This window comes from Mesoplodon densirostris, chromosome 8 (genome assembly GCF_025265405.1).
Source record: "Mesoplodon densirostris isolate mMesDen1 chromosome 8, mMesDen1 primary haplotype, whole genome shotgun sequence".
Taxonomy (NCBI): domain Eukaryota; kingdom Metazoa; phylum Chordata; class Mammalia; order Artiodactyla; family Ziphiidae; genus Mesoplodon; species Mesoplodon densirostris.
In genome coordinates this window covers 89,426,177-89,453,349 of record NC_082668.1, presented here as the reverse complement: position 1 = coordinate 89,453,349, position 27,173 = coordinate 89,426,177, and the positions used below count along the sequence as shown (strand labels likewise).

Genomic DNA, 27,173 nt, shown 5'->3' with positions numbered 1-27,173 from the left:
AACATGAGCGAGAATGTAAACAGTGAAAAGCGTAAGCTTCTCTGACAAATGGAACCCACGCTGATCGTTCCACCAGGGGTAGTTGTGCTTATTCATCGTTTATCACTTCCTCAAAAGTTCCTCCTGGTTAACGTCAGAGTCACAGTGCAAGTGATACAGGTAAATAGGAGCTGAGCATGTGGTGCTGAGACCCAAGGCCCAAAGTGCTCTGGAAAGCCAGGGACACTTGAGGAGACGAGGGGCGGAGCTCCGGGAGCAACACAAAGGACTAGGGACTGCCGTCTGATTCTGCCCAGAGAATTCTAAGGGCTCCTGAAAAAAACTCACAAGGCAGCAGCCCTGGTAGGCTTGGAGGTCCCACAACCACTCCTGCAATAGCAAGACATTTTTATGCATCCCCTGATGCATCGTGATCGAGTATCTTGGGACACCATGTGACACAAGAACAGCCTTTGTTATCATTTGTCCAATAGCAGGGCAGATCACCCCACTGTCTAGTTGTGAGAAGTTAAACCCATAGAGAATGGAGAGAGGAAAAGGAAAAACACACCCAGTCACACGTGTGAAAATGTACCTCTTATGTTCCTAGGAAAATTTGGAACTAAATATCTTAATTGATAACACCTTCCATATACTGCCTTATTTTTCTTACATGTACCAGATATGCACTTCTTTCTTTCTTCTTTTCTTCCTTTCTCCTTCCTTTTTTTTTTTTTTTTTTTTGGAAGAAAAGTGTCATAGATGGCTGGACTGAAGGCAGATAGCTGAGTGCCCAGATTCAGACTCATGGCCACTTTCTATACGTTGTATCTTACATCTTTTCCCTCTGAAATCAGTTGTCCTTCACTCTTAGACATTTGTTCAGACAAAAGCTTTCCGGGAAAGTGACAGAGATGAAATTCTAGGATGAATCACAGATGACAGCAATTGGCCAGTAAGGACTGGGTGAGCCCAGAGGACGGACAGGTGTGTGGTGTGCACCTGTCATGAATGGCCTGTTAGGGGCCAGAGAAATGTAGTGGGGAGAGAGGCAATGGGAGAAGCTGGAGACAAATTATAAAGCAGAGCTGCTTCCACCCCCCGACGGGACCAGGCCACTCTGAGTTACAGCACTTACATCGACATGTAGCCAGAGGTTGTATTTCTCACATATATCTGCAATCTCCTGTATGGGATCAAAAGCGCCATAAACAGTCGTGCCGGCAGTTGCATTGACATACAGAGGAATGTATCCCTATAAGGTAAGAGGGACAAGCTGATTAGTCTTTCTAACCTTCCTCCTTTCCACATGAAGAAGAATTACTGTAGCATTTATTTCCAGCAGAGATCAGCTAAGCTGGTGTGTTATCAGATACTATATCTGGGACTATTCTCTGTTAGCTCATTCACTCATTCCTTCATTTATTCAACAAATATTTTTGATGACTTTCATGTGCCAGGCCCTGTTGTGGATGCTGGGAATACAGCAGTGAGCACAAAAGATGAATATTTCTGTCCTTGTGGAGTTTGCATTCTCCTGGGGAGTGACTGACAGTCAACAAAATTAAATAAGCAAAATAAATAGCATGTTTAGTAGTGATAAGTTCTATGGCAAACAATAAAGCAGGAAAGAGTAATAAGTGGAGTGATGGGCAGGTATCTGAGTGTCATCTGGACATTCTACATTTTAGAAGCTGTGCTGTTCTAAGTGTATTGAGGTAATAATAATACTGAAGCATTGTTTGGTTATTGAAAACAGGTCTATACACCGTTTCCCTAAGAGTAGATACAGTAAAATTTTGGTGTGAACAAGAAATAAATGAGAAAGTGAAGTAATAGAGCTCAGACAGGGTTGGGGAAGTCTATGAGTTCTAGGAGCACCCCCTCTGCCCCTTGCTCAGTCCTAGTGACATTTCTATCCGTCTCCTCTGCTGAGACCCGGCAAACAACCATAGTTAGAGAAGGAGGTACAAGAATGTAACCAAAACAACGAGTTGGTAAATGGCCTGACAGCTACTTGGCAGTGCCTCGTGCATATATCTGTTCTATGCGATTTTTCTGTTTAAGAGAATTTACTGAGGCTGGATTCACCAAGTATCATGGGCCAACTGCCAGGGCATGCAAGCAATTTGCTAAATAGAATCCTAACCTTAAATGATACTTGTTAAAATGAGATTATACCTAACAAGTAGCAAGTAAAAACCTCAATTAGGCTGCATCTTCATGAGACGCAGATAGTGGATTTATTGAAGTACATCGAACTAGTCATTTGGCACAGTGAAGACAGAACAAGTGGTTTAATGACTGAATTTTCCACTTTTCAAAAAAAATTGATATTGTGTAGACACAGCTTTAAAGCCATGTCATCACACAAGTTGAAAATAAGCAAACATCTGAGAAAAGAATTTTAGAAACACAATAAAATTATCTCTTATATTATCAAACACTTTTATTGTCTAGGGCAGAAAGAAGGTATTTTAAAAAATCTATATTCACCAGAGTTTAGATGCACCATAGCGTACCTACCTTTTGCTTGGCTTCAAGAATTTTTGCCTCTAAATCAGCTGGAATTATCTTCCCCCTGTGATTATTGTAAAAGGAGAGAAATTAAAAGGAACAATCAGTGAGATTGCACATGGAAAAAAACTTCAACAGCAGCAAAAAGTAATTTAATCAGATATTTTCAACAGACCATTAGCAGCTTGGCACACTGTACTGAGTCAGTCCTTAAGCACAATAAAACAAATTTAACAGATGAGCACATTTAATACATCAAGAACCTAATATTCACTCTCCCTTGCCTACCTTTCATTGCACTTTATCAAAATCACATTGTCAGTTCCAAAGCCAAGTGCAGCCCCAGCTTTCTTTATGGAATAGTGACTCTGCAACAGAGGCTGGAGGTTAGATGTTAGTCCCTTGGAAAACACCACAATCCATGAGCAAGAGCACCCAACTCACGTGTTCTGAGGTGAAAAGGACCAGCTTGGGTACGGCCGCCATGCCCTTTGTCTTAACTTCCGGGAAGTACTTGTAGCGAGCCGCCATGATGCTGTACATGTTGGATATGGCTCCCCCTATCGGCAAGCAGACACATTGGGAGCTGTTGGGACTCCCTCATTACTGTTTCTAACAACAAAGGCTGACGTGGTGTCTCAAGAGACAGGGGAGGTCAGAAAGGGGAAGGACAATGTCGTGATAGGTTTTGCTGGCTTCCCTATTGCCAGGGCTTCCCTCTGGCCCCTTTGCCCTGGAAATACAAATAATCACACCTATTACCAAAGCCATTTAGGCAATTTGGCTGGAGGTGATTCACGTACTCTGATGCCTGTCCCACCTCGAAGCCTAGACAGGAATATAAGGAGTGGCAGAAGCAGCGGCTGCAAAGAGGTCGGTGAGTTACAACCCTCCTGCTTCCATTTTCTGCTCAATCTATTTGCTGAACAAAGATGAATCTTTTCTCTGAGTCAGAAAGACAGAGAAAGAGAGAGCAATAGAGCCTATGGAAGGAAACAGTGACATTGCCTGGATACTCTCCTCAAAGAACAGCCCAACTGAGTTATTGAGTCATTTAGAAGAACTCCAAGTGTATTAAAATAAAACCAAACTCGTGTTTACTTAAATCAAGATGCAAGGAGAACTGAGGTAACCAGGTATGTCTGGCCAACACAAACGAGTCATGTTTGCATCAGTTACCTGACAAACAGGCAAATTCATGGACTGATTCAATTGCCTGAACAATTGCAATTTTTTTTCTCTTCCCTTTGTACACAATCACACTGTCTCTGACACCACTCCAAACTCCCCCCTTTCTACAAGATTATCTGTCCTTGTTTTAAAGATTCTTATTGTATCTATATTGAACTAGAGATTACTTAAAGTAGATACACTATTTTGGCCAAAATTGATCTGTCCACTGATAATCTTGATTCTCTGCTCCCCAGCTTAATCAAACTGCTATTGACAGACCAGAGTTGTTTAGCATGATTTAGACACAGCCTTTGTCAGTGAGTACAGGTTTAGGCACAGCCTTTGTTGGTTAGTACACATAGAATGTAGCACTCTTGCTAGCCTTCACTCTGACAAAGGTAAGAGGCAGGACTATTGAAAAAATTGTTATTCTTCTAAAAACTCACTTTGTGTTTAGTGTTCTCATGGATCCCAAGGATCCATACTGCAAACCTTGAGGAGAGCTGGGGAAAGAGAACAGAAACCTACCAGGAGAAAATATCCCATCACCATCTTTACTTGACCATCCAACTATCTCTCTCATCTTCTTAAGTGTTATTTGCTCCATGAGGACAAACACTGGTGCAATTTCATATGTAAACCTGGAAAGGTGGTGAGAAAAAGAATGAAAATAAAGAAGTCAAACCACTTATTTGGGGAACACAGATAACTGGTTTAGTATTTGTACTTGGGTTCGAATAAAAGATGTTTAAAACCACTAAAACAATTAATTTCCTGGAAATGCACTGTCATCAATCATAAAATGTTAGAAACCATCCTGGGTTACCAAGAGAGGTGGTGGAAGTACCTGCTCTGTGATTCTTCACCAACAAAACAGACTTTCATCTCAACGGAATGTCTTAGGTGTGGTCCACCCAGAGAAATAGAAAGAAAGAAAATGACTTTTCTGGGTCCCTTTCACCTCTAAGATTATAGGATGATGCAAATGCTAATTGAAAAAATGTATTCTAAATTCTATGTAAATGGTTTGCAACATTTTACAAAAAACTGATTGCCAACTTCACACTTGTAGAATTTATAAAACCAAGAGCCAAAGTCTATTTAAAAAATTTTTTTGGCCAAGGTAGGTGGCTTGCAGGATCTTAGTTCCCCGACCAGAGATTGAACCCGCGCCCTCAGCAGTGAAAGCACGGAGTCCTAACCACTGGACCATCAGGGAATTCCCAAAAAGTCTATCTTTTAAAAACAATGTAAATACCTGAAAGCTAACCATGAAGATAATTGGAAGTATTGACCTAGGTTTTAAAGATCTCAATATAATTATCTACATGGTTTTTCTACTGATAATCCCTAAGGACAGCAATGCTTCTATAATTCTCTGAAGTCGGTATCTGTCAAGAATAATTATAAGTGATGATTTTCTAATTACCAATCACAAAAAAAACAAGAAGAATGTCAACTGGCATATACAGCTAACTGTGGGCATCAAGATATTCTGGTAGGTTAGCTTTGTCTTCTAAGTAACTGACTTAAAAGTAGCAAGCCATGCTCTTCTCAAAGCCATTCAAAACACAGTCTGGTGACTAATCATTGAAACAAAATCATGGTACCAAGGCAAAGGGCTTAAGAGAAATCAAAGAAGGTCCATCTACAGAAAATTAAACCAGAAAACAAAAAGGTATTTACTGACTGTGAGACTCTTTATCTTTCTTCTTTTTGCTTGGCCTTCTTAAGCATTAGAGTTTGTGGGCTCGGCTCAGACAATGCTCGCCGAAGGGAGATTCCTAGATTGACTCAGCCAAGTGATATGGGGAGACTTCATCCCTGGTTAGGGTGTTTAGGCTGAATGCCAATGCTGAGAATTAATGGGAATTTTTTCTGGCTTCATGATTTAGAAAAGCTATTTGCAAGGATGAAACAACAATTGTTGTACAAAGACCCAGGTGAAGGTACTAAATTTTAATCACGGAGAAAAATCAAGTAATCAAATTAATCACATGGTGGTAAAAGAGGACAAAAAGATCCTGAAGGATCCTCAGGGTATATCTTCTGGTAGAAGAATTTTGTTTGCAAAAAGAATATGTCCATTTTCCTTGGGAGACACCTTGAATTTGGGAGGAAGACCCTTGGAAATCATGTGTTCAGTTACCATCACCTCTGGAGGTCACAATCATGCTTTGGTTCTGCTCTGAGCCCCATCACCGTAGCAACCAACACTCCCTCATGTCTGATGGCCTGATAAAGGAAGAAGAAGAGAAGGATTCCTGGTTTAGCCTGTGCTGCTGAGTGTACCAAGGGGCAAACTCATGATGTGGTTCTAACCATTCTTGAACAAATGCGTTATCAACGGTGCCACTGATTGTTGAAAATGTTGGAATGGCAAAAATGTTTGCATGGTGAAGAGGTACTGGTGGCAGTGTGTGTGTTTAAGTCTCACAGTACCAAATGAGAAGGCTCTCTAGGGTAAGGCAAGGAACCAATGGAATCATACACCATAATATCAGAACCGTATCAAGGATTGGATGAAAGCTGGACCAGAGTCAAGTTGGTGCAGGAACCACATGGGGAAGGGAGAAAGGATGGGGTTGAAGGCCAGAGGGTTGGTCCACTTCAGGATTTGAATCAACTTAGGGCCCAGGTTTGCATGAACTAGTCTTCTTACCAGGAACATGGCTATTACTCTCAGGATCAGGAGGAAGAGTCTAGAGAGTTTGATCGTGAGATTATCTGATCTCATCTATCTCAGCTTCCTTACTTATGCCAGGTTCCCGATTCTGAAACCTTTCTTTCAGTTCTGTTCAACAAATATTTAATGAATGACTATTTTCTTCCAAGTGGCTTTTTACGTACTGAGGAGACAAAGATGTCATAAGACAATTCCCAACCTTGAGGAGGAAGCTTACTAGAATGAATCCAGCATCTTGGCCTTAGCTGCATCCTATTTTGACAGTCTCTGCCTGGGTCTGAAGGACCAGTTACCCCACAGCTAACACCAAGCTTATTCCGATTCGTGACCTTAGTCCTGACATCCTCTCCTGGAAGCTGGTAGATTGCCCCACGGCTGTTGATCCTCAGCCAGGACTGTCACGTGGGCTAACGTGGTGCCCCCATTCCTGACACTTCCTCTGAACTTGCCTTCTCATCCTGGGCCGTGCTTACAACTGGGAGTCTGCCTGCATCCAAAGCCTTAGAGAAGACCTTGAAGTTCACCCTAGAGCAGTGGTTGTTAACTTAATTGAGATAACAGACACTTTTGGGACTCCTAGGAAAGCTATGGTCCCTCTCTCCAGGAAGACAATGAGGATATGGACATCATTTTGTATACACTTGTAGGAGAGTCTCCTCTTGCAACTGGGACTCCAGGTTTGGTACCACTTCCGTAAATGACAGATGAAAGTGGATAAAGGCAAGAGATGAAAGGTCAAATATGGATTCAGAAGAAGCTAGTTTGATGCTGAAGTCATAGCACAAGATGACATTTCAGAATCGGAGGATAAGAAACTAAACCAGCTAAAAGCTCTAGGTTGAAGCATAAGAACATGGGATTGAAAGTAAGGGTTTAAAAACAGTATGATTGTGACATTCAGGGAGTGACACTAAAGGAGAGTTTTTATATTCTGAGTAGGGTAGTGAGTCAGCCCTGTTTTAGTAGTTCAACTCACCTTCCCAGTGGGATTAATGGAGGCAAACTGATTGTTAAGCTGATTTTCTCTGATGGCAGAATCTGCTGGTTGCTAACCAGTATCAAAATTTCCCTTCCTTCATTCAATTTTATTTGGAGTTGCAGTTCATCCAGATCAAAGACTGTATTTTCTAGCCTCCCTAGGTGTGGCCATTGGATTAAGTTCTAGCTAAAGAGATGCTATGAGAAATGTCTTGTGGAGCTTCTGAGAAGGTTTCTTAGAAGTAAAGAGTGTGTTTCCCTTTTGCTCTTCCTCCTTCCCTCTTTTCTTTCTTTCCTTCCTTCCTCCTGGCTCCCTCTGCCTGCACTCCTTCCTGAGATCTGGAACACATAAATGATGGCTGGAACTCCAGCAGCTAGCTTGCACCATGAAGTAACATTGAAGATGAGAGCCACATGCCTCAGTATGAACCAGGAAGGCACAAGGATCCTGCATCCCTGGTGACTGCCAAACCAGGAACTTCTTTAATGAGAGGAAGAAATAATTTTCTATGTTGATTCTCTAACTTGACACTCCTCTTAGATTTTATCCTCCTTATGGATGTGGTGGGTGGCCCATCTTTACCTTAAAAGATAACACACCTGAGGGGGAACTTAGTGAGCCCCTTTAGTGTCCAGAGATGATGAGAGACAGAAACAAAAGAGCTGGGAAGTTGAAGGGAGGGGTTGCAAGTGGCAACAGTGACCTATGGGCTGGCTGACTTTCCTGGGTGTGTGCATTGTACGTTGTATACACTGGGCACTTAAGACTGGTGTCTTTTTTAGTCTTCAGAACCACTATGTAAGGTGGATACAATTATTCTTCATTTTTCTGAAGAAGAAACTGGGGCTCAGAGAAATTCAGTGAGTTGTTTCAAGATCCCACATGTAGGATGTTTCCAAGCTGGAATTCCATGTCCTTTACATCACAGCTGCTTTTCTATGACAAATGAGAACTACTTATTGCAGGCTCCTCTGTAACAACCTGCCTACTAGTATAAAATGACTGATAATTCCCATAGAAAATTTCTCCTGTGTAATTTCTATGAAAATAAAGTGCTAGATACTTGAAATCATAACCTCATAACAAAGGGCTGTGATAGATCTTGCCACTAGGGTTATGTATTATCATCAGGTGCTTGAGGGCAGGCTGTTGTTTACACCTGCTCGGTGCCTGTGTTTTGGAAGAAAAGAGCTGTACATGCCATGGCCAACTACACATTGGTGACGTTTTCTTTGGATCTTCACTGAGTCCTAGCTTGGAAGAATATATCTCAAAGCTGAATGCACAGGCGGGTGTGAAAGCATGGGCATAAATGTTCCTTCTATTCTAACCATCAGATACCTTACACTTTGCTACTTGGATTAAGATATTGGATAGTTCTTTTAGGGAGAGTATACTGAGGAATGTAGTTATTATTCTCTATTACCAGTGCCATCCAACTCAATGAAGTACAGGTCAAAATACTGAGCGTATCACTAATTAAATCCTACTCTGCCAAAAAAGATCCTTTTGCCATTCTTTCCCAGGCTTATTTTGAACACTGTTCCCAGCTGGAGAAGGACTTGTCACAAGGGAGCAAATTTCTGCATAAGCTCCTGACAGCGCCGCCACATTTCCTGATCTTCCAGAGGAACTGGCTTAGAACAATTTCTAGATAATAGTTATTACTTCTTCAGACAATGCCTTGTCTCTAGAACTGACAGAAACTATTTCAGTATTTTAAATAACCTTTGTTATCGATCTGTTGGAATCGGATCATATTTTATAAATATCCACTGTTCAGTACAGCTGCAATTACTATGTGCCATTTAGTTGGACTGGCCTTGACCTCAGATGGTTGGACAATATTTTAGTGTTTCATGGCTGAGCTGAGGTAAGGGAAGAGTAAGGGACTTTCATTTTATGAACACATACAAAAAAAAAAAAGGAGAATTTGTGAGATTTCCCTGGTTAAAGAAAAGTCTTTTAGGAGAATATGTGGTCATAAATGGTTCAACGGGGTGAATTCCTTTTATTTACCTTGAGACTGAGCTATACATATTAGGAAATCACAGCTGAGTGGCCTACAGAATACACACTTAAAGACACTGGGTGAACTGGGTGCCTATATTAATAAGGGTACTTGGGCCTTAATGGGTATGTACCTTTTACTCTATTTTTCTCATTTATTTTCTAAATAGTTGTTTTTTTTTAAAGCTGTACTTTCTAATTAAAATCATTCCTTAGTGTGAGATGTTTCAGTTAAACATTACTGTCTTTTTTCAAATTATAATTAATATATTATGATGTCTGTGCTTGCTGATATATTTTTATCTCACAAACCATAAACATAAAGACTGCAAAGGGGAGTTTTTTTTGTTGAGGAGATCATACAGGTGATTGTATCTTTGACCTGAATTCCTCCTAGCCCTTCAGAGCCTCAGTGATCCAACATGAACATTCTGTGAAGTTAACCTTGACTTGCAAGTAGGGAGCAGGAAAACCATTTGACTTTTCAATCAATTTAATCTTTTATGCCTTTTAGCACTAATGGTTTCATTTGTCACATTTGCTTTTTAAATGTTGTTGTTGTTTTAAATTAGCAAACAAAGCAGGAGGCCTTAATTAATAGAAACTTTTCTGAATGTAGTTAAGTATTTTGAGTCACAGCATTAAACAGCTTTGGAACACACACAAATCAATATATAAGTTTAAAATGCCCTTTCAGGTTCTGTGGCTGGTAGTACTTTAAGAAAAATAGAATACCTTGAACTTTAATAACTTACATTCTATCTTGATGTCAAATGGAATTTCTCATTTTAAATAACACCACCCTTTCACCTAAATTCATTTTTCAAATCTACTTTACCATGAACTATAAAGTGTACGGTTATTTTCCAAATATTTCCACAGTGACTAAAACCCATATAATTCTTATGTAGTTATTTTTAACTTATTGCGATAACCTTGTTTTATTATTTCCCTCTGGATACTTTCATAGAATGTGGTACCACTGTCTGGATACATAGAGAGTGGTAAAACATTATCTGAGCGTTGAAAGAAAAGACAGTACTTAGTAGGCTATGATGCCCGTCCATCAACTTGTAACCTGTCCTTGTCTCCAAAGATGGCACGTGTGTGTAGAAGAAACTGTGGGGTGATTACCAGAAGACGACCCAGGTATTACTTGCACACACAACCCTCCTACCGCCAGGACCTTAGAGACAGTTTCAAATAAATTTACAAGAACTTAGAAACAAACAAAGGCTTTGCCTACTCAAGTATGGAAAAAATTTCACATTCAGAAAAAGTTATTTTGAAAGGGATATATAATTCCTTTCAAAGGGATATCGCTACATGAATTGTTTTAGAATTTTTAGTTGAACAATAGGCTGATCAAATTGGTTTGTGGCTTTATGGCCTCTTTAATTATGAAGAAAAAATGACCTAAATGATAAGGAGCTATATGCTTGGGTGGGAAAATGGACCAAGATTATACCCCAGAACATGATCTCTTTAAATATATCATTAAGAAATATGGAGTCTTTTAACATGAAGTTTCACACTAAACTTTGAAAGCTAGAGTTATTACTTCTTATGACCATGCTCTTATTAAACTGCATTATTCAATTAAAAAATAGTTTATCAAGTATCTACCTTTAACTCAGAACTGTGATAAACCTAAAAGATTTTAAGAGAAAAGATGACTAGGGCACACTTTAATAAAATTATTATAGAACCATTGGAATTGGACTTTTAATACAACAAGCCATACTCAGACATCATGTTTGCTTACATGGAAATAATATGTGGGACTTACATATTGGTATTGGCAGTTGATGTCAGCCATTCGCCAGCTAAACCAATGATATCCAGTCCAGTGGAGAGCTGGTTGAAAAATCGAGGATGACCTAAAGAGGTAAGTAACAGACAAGCATCAAGGCAAATCCAGATTTTTAAAGCTGTCTTCGAATCAAAAGGTCCACTCCACTAGGTCACAGTGATGGGACCTCTATCCCAATGGTCTAATAGGGCTGCCCAAGAATACTGAAGGAAGGGCATGTTAACCCACCCTATACCAACCTTTACCATTGAAGATGTCTCCCAAACGTACATGTTTCTAAAGCATAATGCTTTTAAATTTTAAAAAATCCAGTGTCATAAAACAAATAATCTGTCCAGTATCGTTGATTTCCAGATGAGCTCCTCTGTTGTAGTTTTTAAAATACGAATCCAGATGTGGTGGTCCTGTTTTTCTCCATAAATATTTCAATTTTTAATTTAACACCTCCAGCTTTTATTCCCCAAATCAAGGTACGCTGAGGGAGGAGGAGAGACTGCAGGCTTCAGAAGGGGTCAGTGGCTCTGTGAACCGACCCAAGCCCAGGGTAAGTGCCAGCTCTGAGGCAGATGCCGAGGCGTGCCATCACTCTCTGGGCCTCTGTGTCAGTCAAACACGATGCCAAGCACTGGTGTGTTTTGCCCACATATAGTCAGGTGACTGTTAAACTAGGTGTATTGCTGAGATGACCTGGCATCTGCTCTGTGAAACAGGGGCAGACACAGCCTCATTCACTCATTGAGTTGTTGATAGAATAATTTTTATTATTATGTAACTCAAAAGTCCTTTTCAACCTACTCTACGCTTTATCAGGCTTTGTTCTCAGCAAATTCAGGATTATTGCCAAATTTTGGCCAACTTGGCATTCACAGAAAAACTCAACCCCATACAGCAGGCTTGGCTTGGCTGTCACGAAGGCATCAACGCAATAGATTATCTAGGGGTGTGTGACAGAGAACTCGTGTTAGAAAGATGTGCTGACTGCTGTGTTTCCAGAGGAAATTGCTTTTGCCTCTGAAATAACTGTCAGAGAGCTAATGTTGGAATGTTCCTGGTCTAAGTCCCCTCTCTGAGGAAGTCTATCCTTCCCTCCTTGTGATGAGGACTCATTCAGAACATCTAGACTAGGACTTTTTATAGCAGAATATACAGATCCCTGCACCTCAAGAGTCCTCGAAAAATAATACTGATCTTTAGAAAGAATAAAAGAAGCATAAACAGTAAGCTTAGTGTAACTTCAAGGCCAGATTCCAGACATTCATGTAGATTACTCTAAATAGCTTAAGCTGGTCCATTTTGCTCTACTCGGCTCAGTGCCAACAAAATCTATGCGATCTCCTACAACATAACTAATTTTGTTGAAGTCCATTTAAATATAAATATGTATGTACATATATATACACATACACGTGTGTGTGTATATATATTTATGCACACACACACACAATACCCATTTGAAAACTCCTAACAACAAACATTTCATTTTAAGACAAGATTGAATGATAAATAAATGCAATCACACCATGTGACAATGTATCAAAATCACATCGCATAGCAGAGACAAAAGATGGACATGGACAGACAGACAGACTGACACAAATACCCTCAAACAAAAGCGAAACAGTATCTCATGGTCTATTAAAATATAAAAGGACACCAAGTCCCCCCAAACCTTACTTTCCTCTTATGGCTATAGCTTAATGTCCCCAAAATCTCATACCAGAATTTCTATCAAGCAACAAAATGACCTAAATTTCAATTTCAATTTCAACTGTCTATAGTCAACAAAAATACTAACACATGATAGACGTGGTGGTGAGCAGCACACGGCTTAGAGTCAGGTTGGAGAGAAAGAAAGAGTAATTTTTTAAAGTAAAATTTTTGAACAAATAAGCTTCAAAAAAAAAGATGCAGGAAGAAATCTATTGATTAAGAGACATATTAAGCAATTGCAATGTGGGGGACTTTTGTGGATCTTGACTCAAACTGTAACAAAATAAAACATTTATGACATTCATGAGACAATTGGAAATTTGAACACTGACTATGTGATATTAAAAAATTATAAATTTTTTTTGGATGTACCAATGATAAGGTGTTTTTTTTCAGTCCTTGAGGATAAAAAATATTTATGAATGAAATAATATTATGCTGGAGATTTGCTTCCATATAGTATAGAAGAGAAGGGAGTGGGTGGGGTCAGGTGAAACACACTAGCAAGAGCTGCTAATAGCTGAAGCTGGGTGTTGGGTATACAGGGTTCATTACACTGTTTTATTTTTGTATAAGTTTAAAATTTCCATGATAAAAAGTTCAAAAAAGGAAAACTAAGGAAGTCAGCATGTCTACTGTGACTGAGGGCTGACTAGCGTTTCTCTCAGTTCTTGGAGAGTGTATATACATTGGTTCCTTTTTCAGAAGTCTTTGTTAATTTGTAGGGAAATTTCCAAAGGCCATCATCATCCCTCCACAGACACTTCCCAGATCAGTATGTTTTCATTCTAAAACCCTATTCATTATTCTGGCTGTGCATTAATACTCTTAAAAAATATCTTCCACTTCCACTGCAGAATACCTGTGGGTTTACTCTATTGCTCCAGTAACTCCATCTAAACTACAGACCAGCAACTAGGAAATGTGTTTTCCCCATGAAAGCAACAGTATAGTTTGCCAGGGTCAACACCCTGTGATGCAGGATTCACATTGCCTGAAGACTGAACTCTACAAATGCAAATATCTGCTTCTAGAAGCTGCTCTGAAGAACAGGGATGAATGGCTCCAGGCTAAGTATCTAATTGGATTCACACACTCTAGTAAGAGTCCATGCTTCTCTGACCACGTGATACTTCAGTTTTGTAGGCGATATGAGTTGCTATTATGACAAATCCATGTATTTTTCTTTGAGGGGCAACACTATTCTGAGTTTTCATGATAAATGTACGTGGTCTCATCTCTCTGATAAAGTGTTTGTGGCGTGAACTGACAAAATAAAAATAGTGGACCAAAGCTAGTCAAGCTAAAACATACACGGAGAATTCTGACTGTTTTTTTTCCTAGCCAAATAACAACTTGATCTCCACCAGGAACAGATTAGCCATCAGACCAAGGTGAGATGTAACTAAATTGATGAGCATGCTTTTCTTTAAAAATCAAACACAGACTTTGTAATATAATTGAGTCTTGTCCATCTTGCAGTTATTCAAGGAAGCTACACCTATACCAGTGGTGTTGGCAGACTTCAAAAGCTGTTTGGGATTCATTATTTAAAAATGCCTCTTTGGCCAGCCTCATTATTTCATTATAACCCTTGTTTTTGACATCCAATAGCCTTACTCAGCCCTATTATGACACCCTCCCCAGTCATATCTTCAAATGACTAGGAAGAGTGAGCAGGATAATAAAGGAGAGAGAGAGAAAGAAAAAAGAACAAGAGGCTACCAGTCATGGCCTCAGGGGCTCCTCTGTGGGGACAACCATGCTATGGACTGCCAATTCCTGTACATCAGTCTGCCCAAGAGCTCAGGAGAGCCAGGCTGCAGTGGGGGAAGACGGTAGGGAGAAGAAACCACTGCTTGATTCCTAGGCTTAGAAAGAGCCAGACAGAGGTCCCAGAAGTCCTTCAACTTGAGGCAACTGGAGAGTAACCACTTGGCCAGGATTGCTGAGTAGAGAGAGTTCCTATAACATGGAAAGGAGGCAAGAGGGCGTCCTCCAGGGCTCCCTGTTGGAGATAGGATTTGGTGCCACAGGATACCTGAACTCCAGAGAATGGAGTAGAATGCAAAGGGTGTTTAAGTGTGTGGCTTTTGGGCCAGCAAATAGAGGGTGTGGTGGGTTGAATTGTGTCCTGTAAGAGATATGTTCAAGTGTTAACCCCTGATTCCTGTGACTTTATTTGGAAATACGGTCTTTGTGGATGTAAACAAGTTAAGATGAGGCCATACTGGATTAGGGTAGGCACTAATCCAAAGAAGAGAGAAACCTGGACACAGACTCTTGGAAAATGGCATGTGAAGATGAAGGCAAAGATTGGAGGGATGCATCTACAAGCCAAGGAATGCCAAGGAATTCCCACAACCATCAGAAGCTAGAAGAGGCAAGGATGGCTCCTTCCCAAGAGTCTTCGGAGACAGCATGGCCCTGCAGACACCTTGATTTTGAACTTTTAGCCTTTTGAACTGTGAGATGATAAATTTCTGTTGTCTTAAGTCACCCAGTTTGTGGTAATCTGCTGTGGCAGCCCTAGGAAACTAGTACAGAAAGAAAAGGAAATGGGCCCAATTCTCCCCAGTTTCAGGGACAGGCAAGGGTTGGATTTATCAGAATGAAGTAGGCGTGAAAATGGAAGCAAGAAAAGAAGTAGAGAATGGATCATTCTGCTCTCTTTAGGTTGTGAATAGCCTCAAACCAAGAATTAAAACTCTTGATACAGAACTTGACACAGCACCATGTATCTGTATCTTTTAAATATATTTTTACAATAAATAATGATGGGATTTTGTCACTGTGTCTGGTGGTTCTGAGGTCATGGAGCGCTTTGCTGCCTTCCTTCACCTGGGTTTGTGTTTCTCCTTCAACATGACTTTGACATCCTGGCAACTGGCAAAGGTCTGACACAGGCCAAGGTTGCCACTGTGTGTCCACCTGGCTCTCACCCTTACCTGTACGGACGCCATATTTCAGGGTGTCTCTGCAGTCAACCAGGATCTGCTCCAGGGACTCAGGGTGGTCAGAGAGTTCCAGGTTGAAGCCCTCCATGCCTTCCAGCAGCTGGTGGGGGTGGTGGAAGTCCAGCACCTTGGTGGAGCGATCGAACGTCTTGCGGACGTAGTTGAGGAGTATGTCTACCACCTCCAGCAGGAACTGGACAGTTTGCTCCTCCCCATTCTTGGCCGGAAGCAGATCTGGGGGGTGGGAAGCCCATGAGTGGTTATCACCTGACTCGTATCCGGATTTCCTCAGTCAGCTTAGAAATCCCTAATATCCGTTATCTTTATAGGACTGATTTTCTTCCAGGATATGCATGCATTGAGAATCTGATGTACCATCTCCCCAGAACAATGTACATTGGCGTATACACAGAAGTGCTGCATATATTCTCTGGGGGTTCACAGAGTTTCTGATAGTTAGGCTGCTCACAAATGAAATGCTTTGAGAAGCCATGAGCAGCCTGCCCCTGCAGCTATCCATTTGGGCACCCGTCAGGAGTGTGATGGATAGGGCATCTGTCTTGCTCCCCTAGTACCAGGTGTGCTTCTGTACATCTGGCTCAGATACTGGGCTTTCGGTTTGGTGTTATGATGTGCTTGATCTGTTGCTGGTGGCGGGTGAGGCTTCTGTGGGTAGAGGCTGAGGTCACACCGAAGAGGATGGTTCTTTATGTTGTCCTTGGACAGAAAACTAGAACTGGAAAGTGGGGCTCAGGAAGGTGGGAGAGGGAACTACTGCCCCTCTCTTGACCTTACCTTTTAGGGCTTGGCCTCTGGGATGCCAGAAGGTGACTCTGGGTTCTGGCCTCTGTTAGGTAGAGTCAGGCTGGGGGGTAGCTGGGGGGGAAAGCTGTAGGGGGCCCCAACTGAATTTGTCAGCCATAGCTCAAGAACAGACTGGCTGTATATGATGCTCTGTGTCTATTCTTTGGATTATCTCTCCAAGGTTTAGTGAATCTTGTATACTGTTCTGGTTTGGCCTGCATGGCTTGTGGGGAGTTCACGGAAGGGGGAGGGAGGTGGGTTTACCTTTGAGCTGGTCGGGAAAGACTAGGAAAGCACCTCCTGAGACCACTGCTGTAGGGGCAGTGGTAATGAGTGAAAGACCTTCAAAAGGAAAATGACCTTCAGGACAGCACTTGGTCATGACGCCCAGCTACACAGCTTCCCACAGGGTGATTTTGTTGTTGTGGGCACCACCCTTGGAGGATAAATGCTATGGAGGGAATAGCTGGATTTTCTTATATGAAAGATTTCTTTGGATTCTGAGATTCTATGACTGTGTATTTGTCCCTGCAAGTATCTTTAGAGTTGGCTGTTTAACTGATTGCCCTCATCCAGCTTTCAAATGATGGATACCTGGGCAATAGGGAAGGAGGGAGTATATTATATTCAAATGTTGGGAAAGCAGTTTCATGATGGTTCAGAGAGAATAATGACTTTTTTTTGTAAAAGAAGCAAGATTTCAGGAAAAAGTAAAGAAACTCCAATAAGCAACCTACTGGACAGCACTAGGGCTGGGGGTGGGGACTACCTCGAGCAAACAGGTTGGAGAAGTCGGTCTCTGTGCGCTGGAAGCGGCCATCCCTGTCGCTGTTTTCACAGGAAAGCAGATTCTTGGAGGACTGCCTCTCCTTGAAGGCGCTCACAAGCCTGCTCTTCTCTTCCAGGCTGTTGGTCCTTTGTAAGAAGCCTGTAGCACAAGAAGCTGGGTCAGAGGAAGGGCACCAAACTCCCAGCCTTGGAGGGTCAGCTGCTGGCCCAGGTCGACTCTCCAAGCAGGGTTCTCACTCTTCTTGAATAGAAGCTGAGTGTGTCTGTTTTATACGTAAGGGCTCCGGCACTGCTCTCCTCCAGGCGGGGAGGGGGCAGTGCTAAGCATCGTCAGTGGCACAGACCCAGTCATGCAAGAGAGAAAAACAGTAAGTGAAGCCCATTCTCCTCTCTGAACATGACAGTGAACGCAGAATTAAGTCAATTGGACAGCTTCCACTCCAGTAACCAGCCCCAGGATGGGGTTTTAAGGGAAGGGACACAAACGGAGAGGATGCTGCCAGCTCTGGGTTTATGGGCTGTGCAACCAGAGGGAGGAGGGGGTGAGGACCAGCACTGAGGATTGGGGAAGATGCTTTCCTTGGACACCAGGTAAATGCTACCAGGGTTGAATGTAAGTTTAATTTTTCTGACCCAAAACGGAAGGGCAGCTTTCCCTGTCTCCCCCCCCCCCTCCTTAAATAAAGGTATTGGAGAAAGAGACAAGAAAACCTAAAATGTTATGTGTGGTGACATTTAATTCCATAAATACTTAGTGAGCACCTACTGTGGAAAAGGACTTTACTAAGCCTTTAGGACCAGGGACAGATAAAGATAAATGAGACAGATCCCCTCTTCTCCAGGAGCTTGCAGACTGGCAGATGGTGACCAACAATGTAATAAAGCTGGACAGCCATCCAAGAACTCCCCAGAGGTGAACTCTGAGCCCAGGGTGGGAGTCAAAGCACCTCCCCCCTGCCCCTCAGAAGGAGTGGAAATCTCTCCTGCCTGAGGTGAGCAGTGCAAACACTACCAGTGGCAAACCCAGAAGCAGGCTGAGCTGAAAGGGCTGAGGCTCTGCCTACCAGGAGCACACTTCCTCCCCCAGTACCTCCACCCGTCCCTTCTGGGGCTCGGGACCTGCAGACCTGCTCCTTCCCTTAGCATCTCCTCCAATTCAGCCTCAATCTTAGTCTGAAATGCAACACCCTGAAAAGAGGAAGAAAGTTCTAAGCTTCTTGGTGACCCCAAAGCTGTATTTGTAGATACCAAGATCCTTGGGGAGTCACATACGTCACAAGGCAGGCTTGGAGGAAAGTCCCGGGAGGTTGGATGAGAGGCAAGTTAATCTGGGGAATTCAGCTTTACTTCCCCAGGACTGCAATTCAGTGGTGAGGGGTGGAGGAAGGAGGGATGCAGGGGGAAAGTTGCAGTGATTAGAATCCTCCCACACACAGAAGCAGGGTCTATTTTTGGAGGGAAGAATAGGAAGGCAGAGGCACCAGGCCTTTCATTGTTCCCAGCACCTTTAAAACTTATCACTAAAGCTCTAAAGGACATCAGAAGGGGGGAAATACACTATAACAGAGCTCCACACTTGGGTATAAAGATGGGGGGGGTGCATCCTCCCCGTCACCTCTGCTCCTACTTTCTGAATTCCTCCTCCAAATCCCCAGAGTCCAAAATGGGAAGCTAGCGCTCATTTGCCAGAGGGATGCAGTATCACCTGGCTCCTGAGTGAGGCTGCCCCCCTCCACCCAAACAGGCAGCAGTGGAATTTGTTTCAGGCAGGCTGAAAAGACCAAGTCCACGTGCCCTAATGGAGGTGAGGTCTTGCCTAGCTGAACTCCTGCTCTTTAGGTCTCTGACCTCTGGTTGGTTTTGACTCACTCCCTGGGAAAGTCTCTGCCTTGAAACCCCTTAGCAACTCCTTTCCTAGGTGGGAAAGGACCTAGGACCTGCATGTGGGCTTTGGATATTATCTCCAAAGGAGTTCTTCTCACAGGCATTCCCAGAGGTGTCCTGATAGGAATGAAAGATGCCAATTACGCCACTTTAAACCTGCATCCCATTCCTGGACCACACTTCCTGGAGTGCACAAGGAATTAGTGTTTTCTATACATCTTATAATTATCCTATGCAAAGCACACTTATATTGCATTATAATTTGTGTTAAAAACCATTAATTTGCTAATATAAACACTTAATGGATATTATTTTTGGAATATCACTTTTTTGGAAGGTATTTGTTTTCTAAAATATTGGGAGCCTCAAAAATAAGGTCAAGGAGCCGGGCCTCTCTGGGCTCTGAGAGGCTCTGGAGGTTCGTATGCTTCTCCAAGGATAATGAGGTGGTGGATGACACTGAGGTCAGTGCTTTGATGACCTCCCTGGCTAGCAAGGGGTCCTGGAAGCAGAGGTCCCTGAGACTAAAGCAGACTGTACTCCCTTTTGCTCTATACCTCAGCTATAAGGACCTAGTTTAAGGTAGCTTAGCTGAACATTCTTAAGAGGCAAAGAGACAAGCGGAGGGGAGCCGAAGCTGCGGTAAGCTTTGGCCCGGTCGTAGCACCCTGGCTAGCTTCCACCTATGAGCCGAGGGGCGATCCTGCTGCTGGTCCTCACAGCTGCCCCCAAACTCAAAGGCCTAATCAGCCCCGTGAGGCGGGGGAGGTGTGAGGAATTAGAGCACCTGGTTCAAGCTGGTTGTTTCCAAGTGGGGTTTCAAACTGAGCCTGGCATAAGGGCACCTGGCCAAGGGCGCAAGTGAGGCTTGAAGCCCAACTCCCTTGCTGTCTCTCACTAAGCTGTAGCATGGAGTTGCATCTCCCTAGAGGAAGGGGCTCTTTTCCTGATTTTTCTGGGCTATAAGTACCCTGCCAGATCTCTCCCCCACCTCAAACTTTTTTTTTAATTTCAAGAGAGCCATCATATATACAGAATATTTGAAATGTATATTTAAAAGTTGGTGACTGACACAAAATTAAACACACACACAAACACACACACTGCATGGGTTAAATAAAACAGCTCAGGGTCTGTAACTGGCAGCCAGTCTGGGACCTCTGAATACAGAAGTGACTGAGGCCCAAGGACACACTGGGAAGTTAGCAGAGCCCAGAACTTAGGGCTCCCTGCATCTCCTTCGATTTAGGTCATGCTATCATGCCTGTGGCCACCCGGCTCTCTACCTCTTGGCAAGACCCTGGGTTTCTTCTGGCTGACTGCTTTCCCACAGGATTCTGCCTCCGGAGCTAAGGGCTCCACTAGTGAGACCAGGGGCCTTCCTTGCAGCCTTGTCTTCCTGCGGGGTGGGGGGATCCAGGAGAGGGGGTAGGAGAGGGGGTAGGAGAGGAGGTGGGGTGGAATCTTGGCAAGGGCAATGGATGGGTCCCCCAGGGCAATGGATCTTGAAGTGAGAAGATGACCATTAGTCCCTCAACTCTCTTTTTATTTATTTATTTTTTTTTTTGCGGTATGCGGGCCTCTCACTGTTGTGGCCTCCCCCGTTGCGGAGCACAGGCTCCGGACGCGCAGGCTCAGCAGCCATGGCTCACGGGCCCAGCCGCTCCGCGGCATATGGGATCCCCAGACCGGGGCACGAACCCGTATCCCCTGCATCGGCAGGCGGACTCTCAACCACTTGCGCCACCAGGGAGGCCCCCCTCAACTCTCTTAAGGTGAAAGGCCAAACCAACCTGGAGTGTCAGGTCAAGAGGGCACCTTTCAAGCCCGTGAAGGTCTGGGATGAAGGGAGTGGGGGAATCTGTGTGTGGAGGAGGGGAGGGGTCTGTGGATTAAAGTCAAAACCAAAGACTGCACTTTGCCTCCGGTAACTAGACTAAAATGGAAAGCCAGAGCTGACGCAAAGTATGGAAAACAAATCCTCCTGTTGTTTTGTTTCCTTTCAGAATCAAACCTATTGTAAATCCTCCTAACCTGTGGCCCTCAAAGCACGTGTATTAGCAGAAGGCAATTTTCCCTCAACACACTACCAGCCCTCTCCTGTCACAGGGGTTTCAACTTTCCTGAAATTAATGTTGGGGAGGTGGGTAAAAACAGAGAAGAAACTCCTTGAGGATGGTAGCCCCCAAATGCCCAAAAGCTCTCCCTCAGGGGAAGGTGATGCAAACCTCTATTCCCCAATTCCCGTACCCCTGTGCCTGGACATCTATTCCCGGACCCAGGGATGCTCCTGCCCCTTTACCTTTTCGGGTCCCTTCGGGTGTGTCCCCGAAGCGGCGTTTAGACCTTCTCTTCTCCTCAGACCCTGAGGGTCTGCAGTCGGGGCAGCAGGGGGCACCGCCCAGGGCCGAGGCCGGGAAGCGGGGATGGGGATGGATGAAGGCCGCTGGCTAGGCAGGCCTAGGACCGCGAGGAAAGCAGCCCTCACCCCAAGCCTCCCCCAACCCTGTCCTCGACCGTGGAGGGCGCCCAGGGCTCGCTCAGTTCTGCTTGCCCGACTGCATGACAATGACGGCTGCTGCCTGGGCGCCGAAGGGACCCGGCGCGAAACGGCCCATTAAGCCGAGAATGGCGGCGGGAGAAGGGGGCTATTTATAGAACAAAGCTCGGCTGCCGCCAGCTGCCCCAGCGCGGGGACGCGGCCCAGGCCTCGCCCCGCGGGCCTAGCGTGCTGGGGAGAGGGCCAAACGCCGGGGCCTCCCCGCCGCAGGGCTGGGCTTTCCCTGCAAAACGGCTAGGTCCTGGAGTCGAGCAACCCTTCCTCACCGTAAAGCTGCTTCTGGTATCAGGGGGCAGAGCCCCAGAAACGCAGGGAGGACGCCGCGCCGCAAGGCGGGGAAGGGAGGGTGTCTCCCAAAAGCTGCTAAGTAACTCCTCTCGCTCCGGCCACAAACTCTCGCCTCCCTGGGGCCCCGGAATGCAGGGCAGCTGGGAAGGTCAGGCCCGGAGACCACCGGCTCGCCGGCCCACTCTCGGGCGCTCCCGGGGCTGAGCGTGCGTGCCTACGCCTGCGCCGCCACTATCTCCAGCGCGCAGCAGCTGACGGATGGCCTTTTAATAAGCCCCTCGTTAATCTTACCCCGCCTCTCCACCCCCTGACCGAGGACGTCCGTATTTTCTGGCCCGATAAGGCTAGAAATTTTAGACGGTGAAATGTAGCAAGGAAAGCAAGTTCTCATTATTCAGCCGGAGCCACTCAGCTGTGTCCCTTCGAACAAATCTCCCTTTTTCCTTAAAAAAAAAAAAAATTACACCCCTTGGGCGTTTTCATTTTAGATCCTTACGTCTCCGGAGAGCAGTTCTTTCTCCCGTCCAGCTCCCAGATCTATTTTCCTTCCTCTCTAGCAAATCGTGCCCCATACCCGCTTTCCGTCTTGCAGCCCCACGCCCCCTCTGCCCCCTTTCCCTTCCCTCCTCTCCTTCAAGGGCAAGCTCCGCAAACCCTCTAGCTTGCACCGCCCGCACCTCCTCCAGGCAGGCCACCGAGGGCTGCAGGCAATCCTTTCTCTTGGCCTCCAAGGCCTTAAAGAACGAAATCTGAATCCGTTTTGACATCTCGGGCAAAAAATATCCAGCCAAGGAAGCCACTTTGAACGCGCGATGGTGGAGAGGGAAGGAATACGATGCGTCAGCTACCGTCTAAGGCGGATGTCTTGCCTTGGGCCTGCTCTCCAGTAAACCCGGACCTTTTTATGCCGCCTTCGCGTCGCGTAGGCCGAGCGCATGGGTCAGAACAGCCAAAGCGCCGGGCAAGATGAGCGGGGCTGTCGCGCGGAGGCGCTGTGCTCGCGCCCAGCTAGGGGAGCCCCGAGGTCTCAAGTAGCCCAGGGCCCCCCATCGGAAAAGGTCCCTCGGGGGCACGTCAGGAGAGGGCAGAGGAAGGTCAAGGCCAGTAGAGGAGCGTCTCTGCCGGGCGTAGGGGCTCTAGACACTAGAAAACAGACCCAAGAGCCAGGATTCCCTTCCGCGTACGTCCCACTCTCCCAAACCCGCAAAGCCCGCTCGCCTCGCAGCCCCTTTGGGGCCCCAGCCGGCCCTTTCACTTACCACAGATCTTCAGCCCCAGTTTTCTGGTGCATCCATGGGCCACGCCGCACCAGGTGTCATACGCTAGAAACCAAGAGACGTGCGATCAGTGAGGCTCGGACAGTCCGGCACCCGGTCGAGGGCAAAGGTTTTCTGGGGAGGGTAGGGGCAGGTCTTCAACAGTGTGCCTCATTAAAAAGCTCTTTCCCGAAAGGAGCTAAGAGCCAGATCTTTGGGCCGACGGGGAGACTCGTGCCCCCCGAGACCCCACCACAGTCCCTTCCTGCTCCGACCTCAGGTACAGAACAGTGTCTCTGAGAGGCCACGCACCCAGCGCCCCGCCCGGCCTCCCAGCGACCACGATGCGGTAGCCGCCAAGGCGGGGTCGGAGTGGGACAGGGCTGACCGCAGGTGCAAAGGGCCAGGCCCAGCTCCTCGAGTAGCCCAACACCCACCCGCAGGCCCTGTCCCTTGGTCTCCGCCCCACAGACTCGAAGGGCGACCACAGCGGCTGGGAAAGGGAACACAGAGACATCTGGGACCAACACGTCTCATAATTTCTTGGCGGGTCTCCAGCCGAGTGGCAGCTTAAAATAAACTGGCATGAAATGGGGTCGCAGAAGAGTTCAGGAATTAATTGGGTGAAAAATAGTATTTGACTAGATGGTCGGGCTGGCATGGCCGCTCTTCAGTGGGACCGGGGAGTCGGCAAGACAATAGTGCGCCTCGGGTCTCATCCCCTGCCCCCTCTTCCCAACCTGCCCCTCATTAACCCTTCCCTCGGACGTCTCGGATCTGGAGCAGGCGAAGGCGAAGGGAATCAGACACTTTTTCTCCAGGTCTGAATCGCGGATTCAGGCGCTGCCGTGTTCTCAAACTCCTCAGTGTCTATCCTGCCCTCGGGGTTCAACTTCCAGCCGGAAGCACGGGGGTGCCTGCAGAGCCTGCATGCGAGCCGGTGTAGTGGGCCTAGCCTGAAATTCCCCTCGGATTCCTCATAGCAAGGCGCCTCCAATCACTCCCATCCCCCACCCCATCCGGGCCGGTGCCTTCAGCCGGGCGCGAGTGTTTGCTGCGATAAGGAGAGTGACATCCATTAAACCCGAGGCACAACAGAGCCCCAGCGGGGAGAAGAACTAGCCCGACGTCAAAGAGAGAGCGTGTCACAGATGGAGTTCCTGCAACAGACAGTAGTAAATCGGTGCGAAAGCTAAACCCTAATAAAAATGCCTGGCAGGTAAAGAGCTATTTTCATCCGATAGAGTGCTTTCATTTTAAACGCCATCTCACCTAATCCTCATAACCCTATGAAGCAAGAGGAGTGTTAATCTAAGACTCACTTTACAAATAAAAACACTGAAGCTCAGAGAGGCTAGGAGAGTTTTCCAAGGTCACTCAGCTGTGGCGTTGGAGTTCAGACCCATGGCACTGCCTTTTAGAGTTGGGGATTGCAGTGAAAGAAAGGGAAAGAGAGATGGGAAGAGGAAGTGAGAGAGATCCTTTGACGTAGCCAGAGTAGGGAAGACCGAGTGGCTGAGAACAAGGAGGAGGCATCGCCGGAGCAAGAGGTCGAGTAAGGTTGTGCGAATTGAGCAACGCCACCTCCCAGGAGACCCTGGCGGGGCAGAGAAGCAGAGCCAGCTGGGCGGGCGAGGATGTGTCTGCAAAGGAGGGCAAGGATGGGTGGAGAGCCAGGCGTGCGCACACAGCCTAGAATGCTCACGGCGGCTGGGCTGTCGGGGCCGGCGGCGGCGTTCTCAGGACAGGTGCTGCATGCTCTTCCTGGGCCCAGTTCTCGGCTATCTTCCCTCCGCCCTGGCAAATTCCGGGCGCGCCCGGCCATGAGCGAACTCGGGTCAGCTCCTCTGCTGGGTCTGGGACCCGCGGTTGGGCACATGAACTCCGCTGCTGGCTGCCTCTGGGAAGTAGGGGCGCAGTAGGGGTGCAGGACTCGAGGATGGGTGAACACAACGGCCGCCCACCCCTGCCAGACAGCAAAGAAAGGGGCAGGAAATGTGGAGAGAACTGGAAAAGAAATCCATCGGGGCCAGAGCAACAGACAAAGGCGCGCAGGCCTCCCGTTTCTCTTGGCCTGTTCCGACCAGCTCTGGTAGCCAGTGCCCGGCTCTCGCGCCACCAAGGCTGGCGGCTCTCCTGAGCCCCTCTTTGTTGTGTGGGTAATTGTAGCTTGCCTCGGGGGCGGGGAGAGGGAGCTGCAAAGGGAACTGGAACGCCGCCTAAGAATTTAAGAGAAGGCCTCCAGCCGGGAAGCCAAGGGCAGCACCTAGGGGTTGGATAGAGGGCTTACCCGATACCCCCCACCCCCCGCGCCAACCTTCGTTGATGGGAACAACTGATGTTTTCTCAAGCTTATAGAAAGTGCTATAAAAGCGAAGCAATGAGCCTCCTTCTAACCACAATGCCATCCCTAAGCCCTTTTATATAGAAATTCTGGGGCCGTTACTATCTGGAGCTCATGGATTTGGAGGGAGCGCATTTCCATCCAAAGTGGAAAAAGGAAAACAATTCCCTCATCTCCACATCTCTACAAAGATGCTGGAAATCAATCCGAATTAAAGACAGATTCTGGAAATGGGTTGAGGAGTCGCACGGAGCTAGGGTTGGGTAAGCATACATCTCCCCAGCCGCTTTTATCTGGTTCCCCTTTTCTTCCTCTCTCTTCGAGAGGTGTTCATTGCTGACAGGTCTCCTGCCCTGGAGAAAAGAGAGGGCTGCTCTCTCCTCCTGCCCTGGCAAACCTTCTGGACTCTTCCTGGTTCCCCACTTCTTGTCACTCAGGATGCTGCCCGCTTTTTTTTTTTTTTTTTTTTTTGTCTCTGAAATGTAATTAATTGTCTAAAATGTCGAGGCTTAATCTCAAACCATTTTATGCTTTTTTCTCGCCCCTGGCTTCTTCCTCACTCGTCAATAGCTCGACGCAAATTTGGAGCAATTAGGGACCCCGAGTTTTCTAAAAGCTGCAATTAACGTCGAAATTTCCGCTGATTACAGACTTCGAGCACAACGCAGGGGTAAAGGAGGGGGGGAGGGGTCAGATCTCGGCTCAACGAAAGCCGAAGACAGAAGACTCTCTATTCCCGTTGAGACTCCCAGCTCCTCACACCGCCCCTTGCGCTGACCCCCGTCGTCCCACCTAGCAAAGAAACCACACACAACAAAAACAACACCCTCGCCGCGCGTCCTTCCCCCGCAGCGAAGCCTCCAAGCGAAGCCTCTCGTCGCCGCTCAGTCCCTGCGTGGTTCCCACTGCCTTAGCGCCCTGGAATCGCCTAGCATCCCTGGCAGTCGAACGACCTTTGGTCGGGACCTGGGTCAGGGCCCCATTTCTTTCTAGCCTCCATCATCTCCGCGCTCCCCCTTCCCTTTCAGCCAGCGCAGCCTCCTCACGTCCCAGCGCCCCCATCTTCCCCGCAGCCCATTTGATAGGAAACTGGAGCAGGACCTACTTGTGGGGCGCAGGTTGGTAGTATTGGGGTCCGCTCCCGCGTTCGAGGAGGTTGCGGACGAAGAAGGGGTCGAAGACGCCATCTGCTCGGTTGTCCCCTGTCCTCTGCTGTCCGGGGTCCTCGGCCGGCCGGGCTTAGGAACAGGCTGCAAAGAGAAGCGAGAGCTGTACGGGGAGGGATTCAGGGGTCCGGCGCGCGGGAGACGATTGAGCGGTCGGGGGCGCGGACGCTCCCGCTGAAGTCCAGGCTCGGGAGAGAGAGGCTAGAGGAACGGCAGCCAGCGGGCTGGGTCGGGGTGCGCCGGGCTGGGGACGCGGGG

General features: G+C 46.3%; 1 protein-coding gene across 2 annotated transcripts in view; it reads right to left on the bottom strand.

Annotated features, from left to right (window-relative positions):
* The window catches only part of GAD1 (glutamate decarboxylase 1), a 39,348-nt gene extending 12,388 nt beyond the window's left edge, over nt 1–26,960 (bottom strand). Inside the window, exons 1-10 of one of the 2 annotated variants that reach the window (XM_060106046.1) lie at nt 26,855–26,960; nt 23,409–23,471; nt 17,398–17,556; nt 15,816–16,058; nt 11,134–11,224; nt 4,198–4,310; nt 2,941–3,056; nt 2,785–2,864; nt 2,506–2,560; nt 1,118–1,234 (exon numbers count right to left, since the gene is read on the bottom strand). In XM_060106046.1, coding sequence (XP_059962029.1) covers nt 1,118–1,234; nt 2,506–2,560; nt 2,785–2,864; nt 2,941–3,056; nt 4,198–4,310; nt 11,134–11,224; nt 15,816–16,058; nt 17,398–17,556; nt 23,409–23,471; nt 26,855–26,936 — 1,119 coding nt within the window. In that variant the 5' untranslated portion in view covers nt 26,937–26,960. Of the gene's footprint in view, nt 1–1,117; nt 1,235–2,505; nt 2,561–2,784; nt 2,865–2,940; nt 3,057–4,197; nt 4,311–5,867; nt 5,905–11,133; nt 11,225–15,815; nt 16,059–17,397; nt 17,557–23,408; nt 23,472–26,854 lie in introns of those variants that run through there. The other variant, XM_060106047.1, reaches the window with a different exon arrangement.
* Nucleotides 26,961–27,173: the final 213 nt, after the last annotated feature.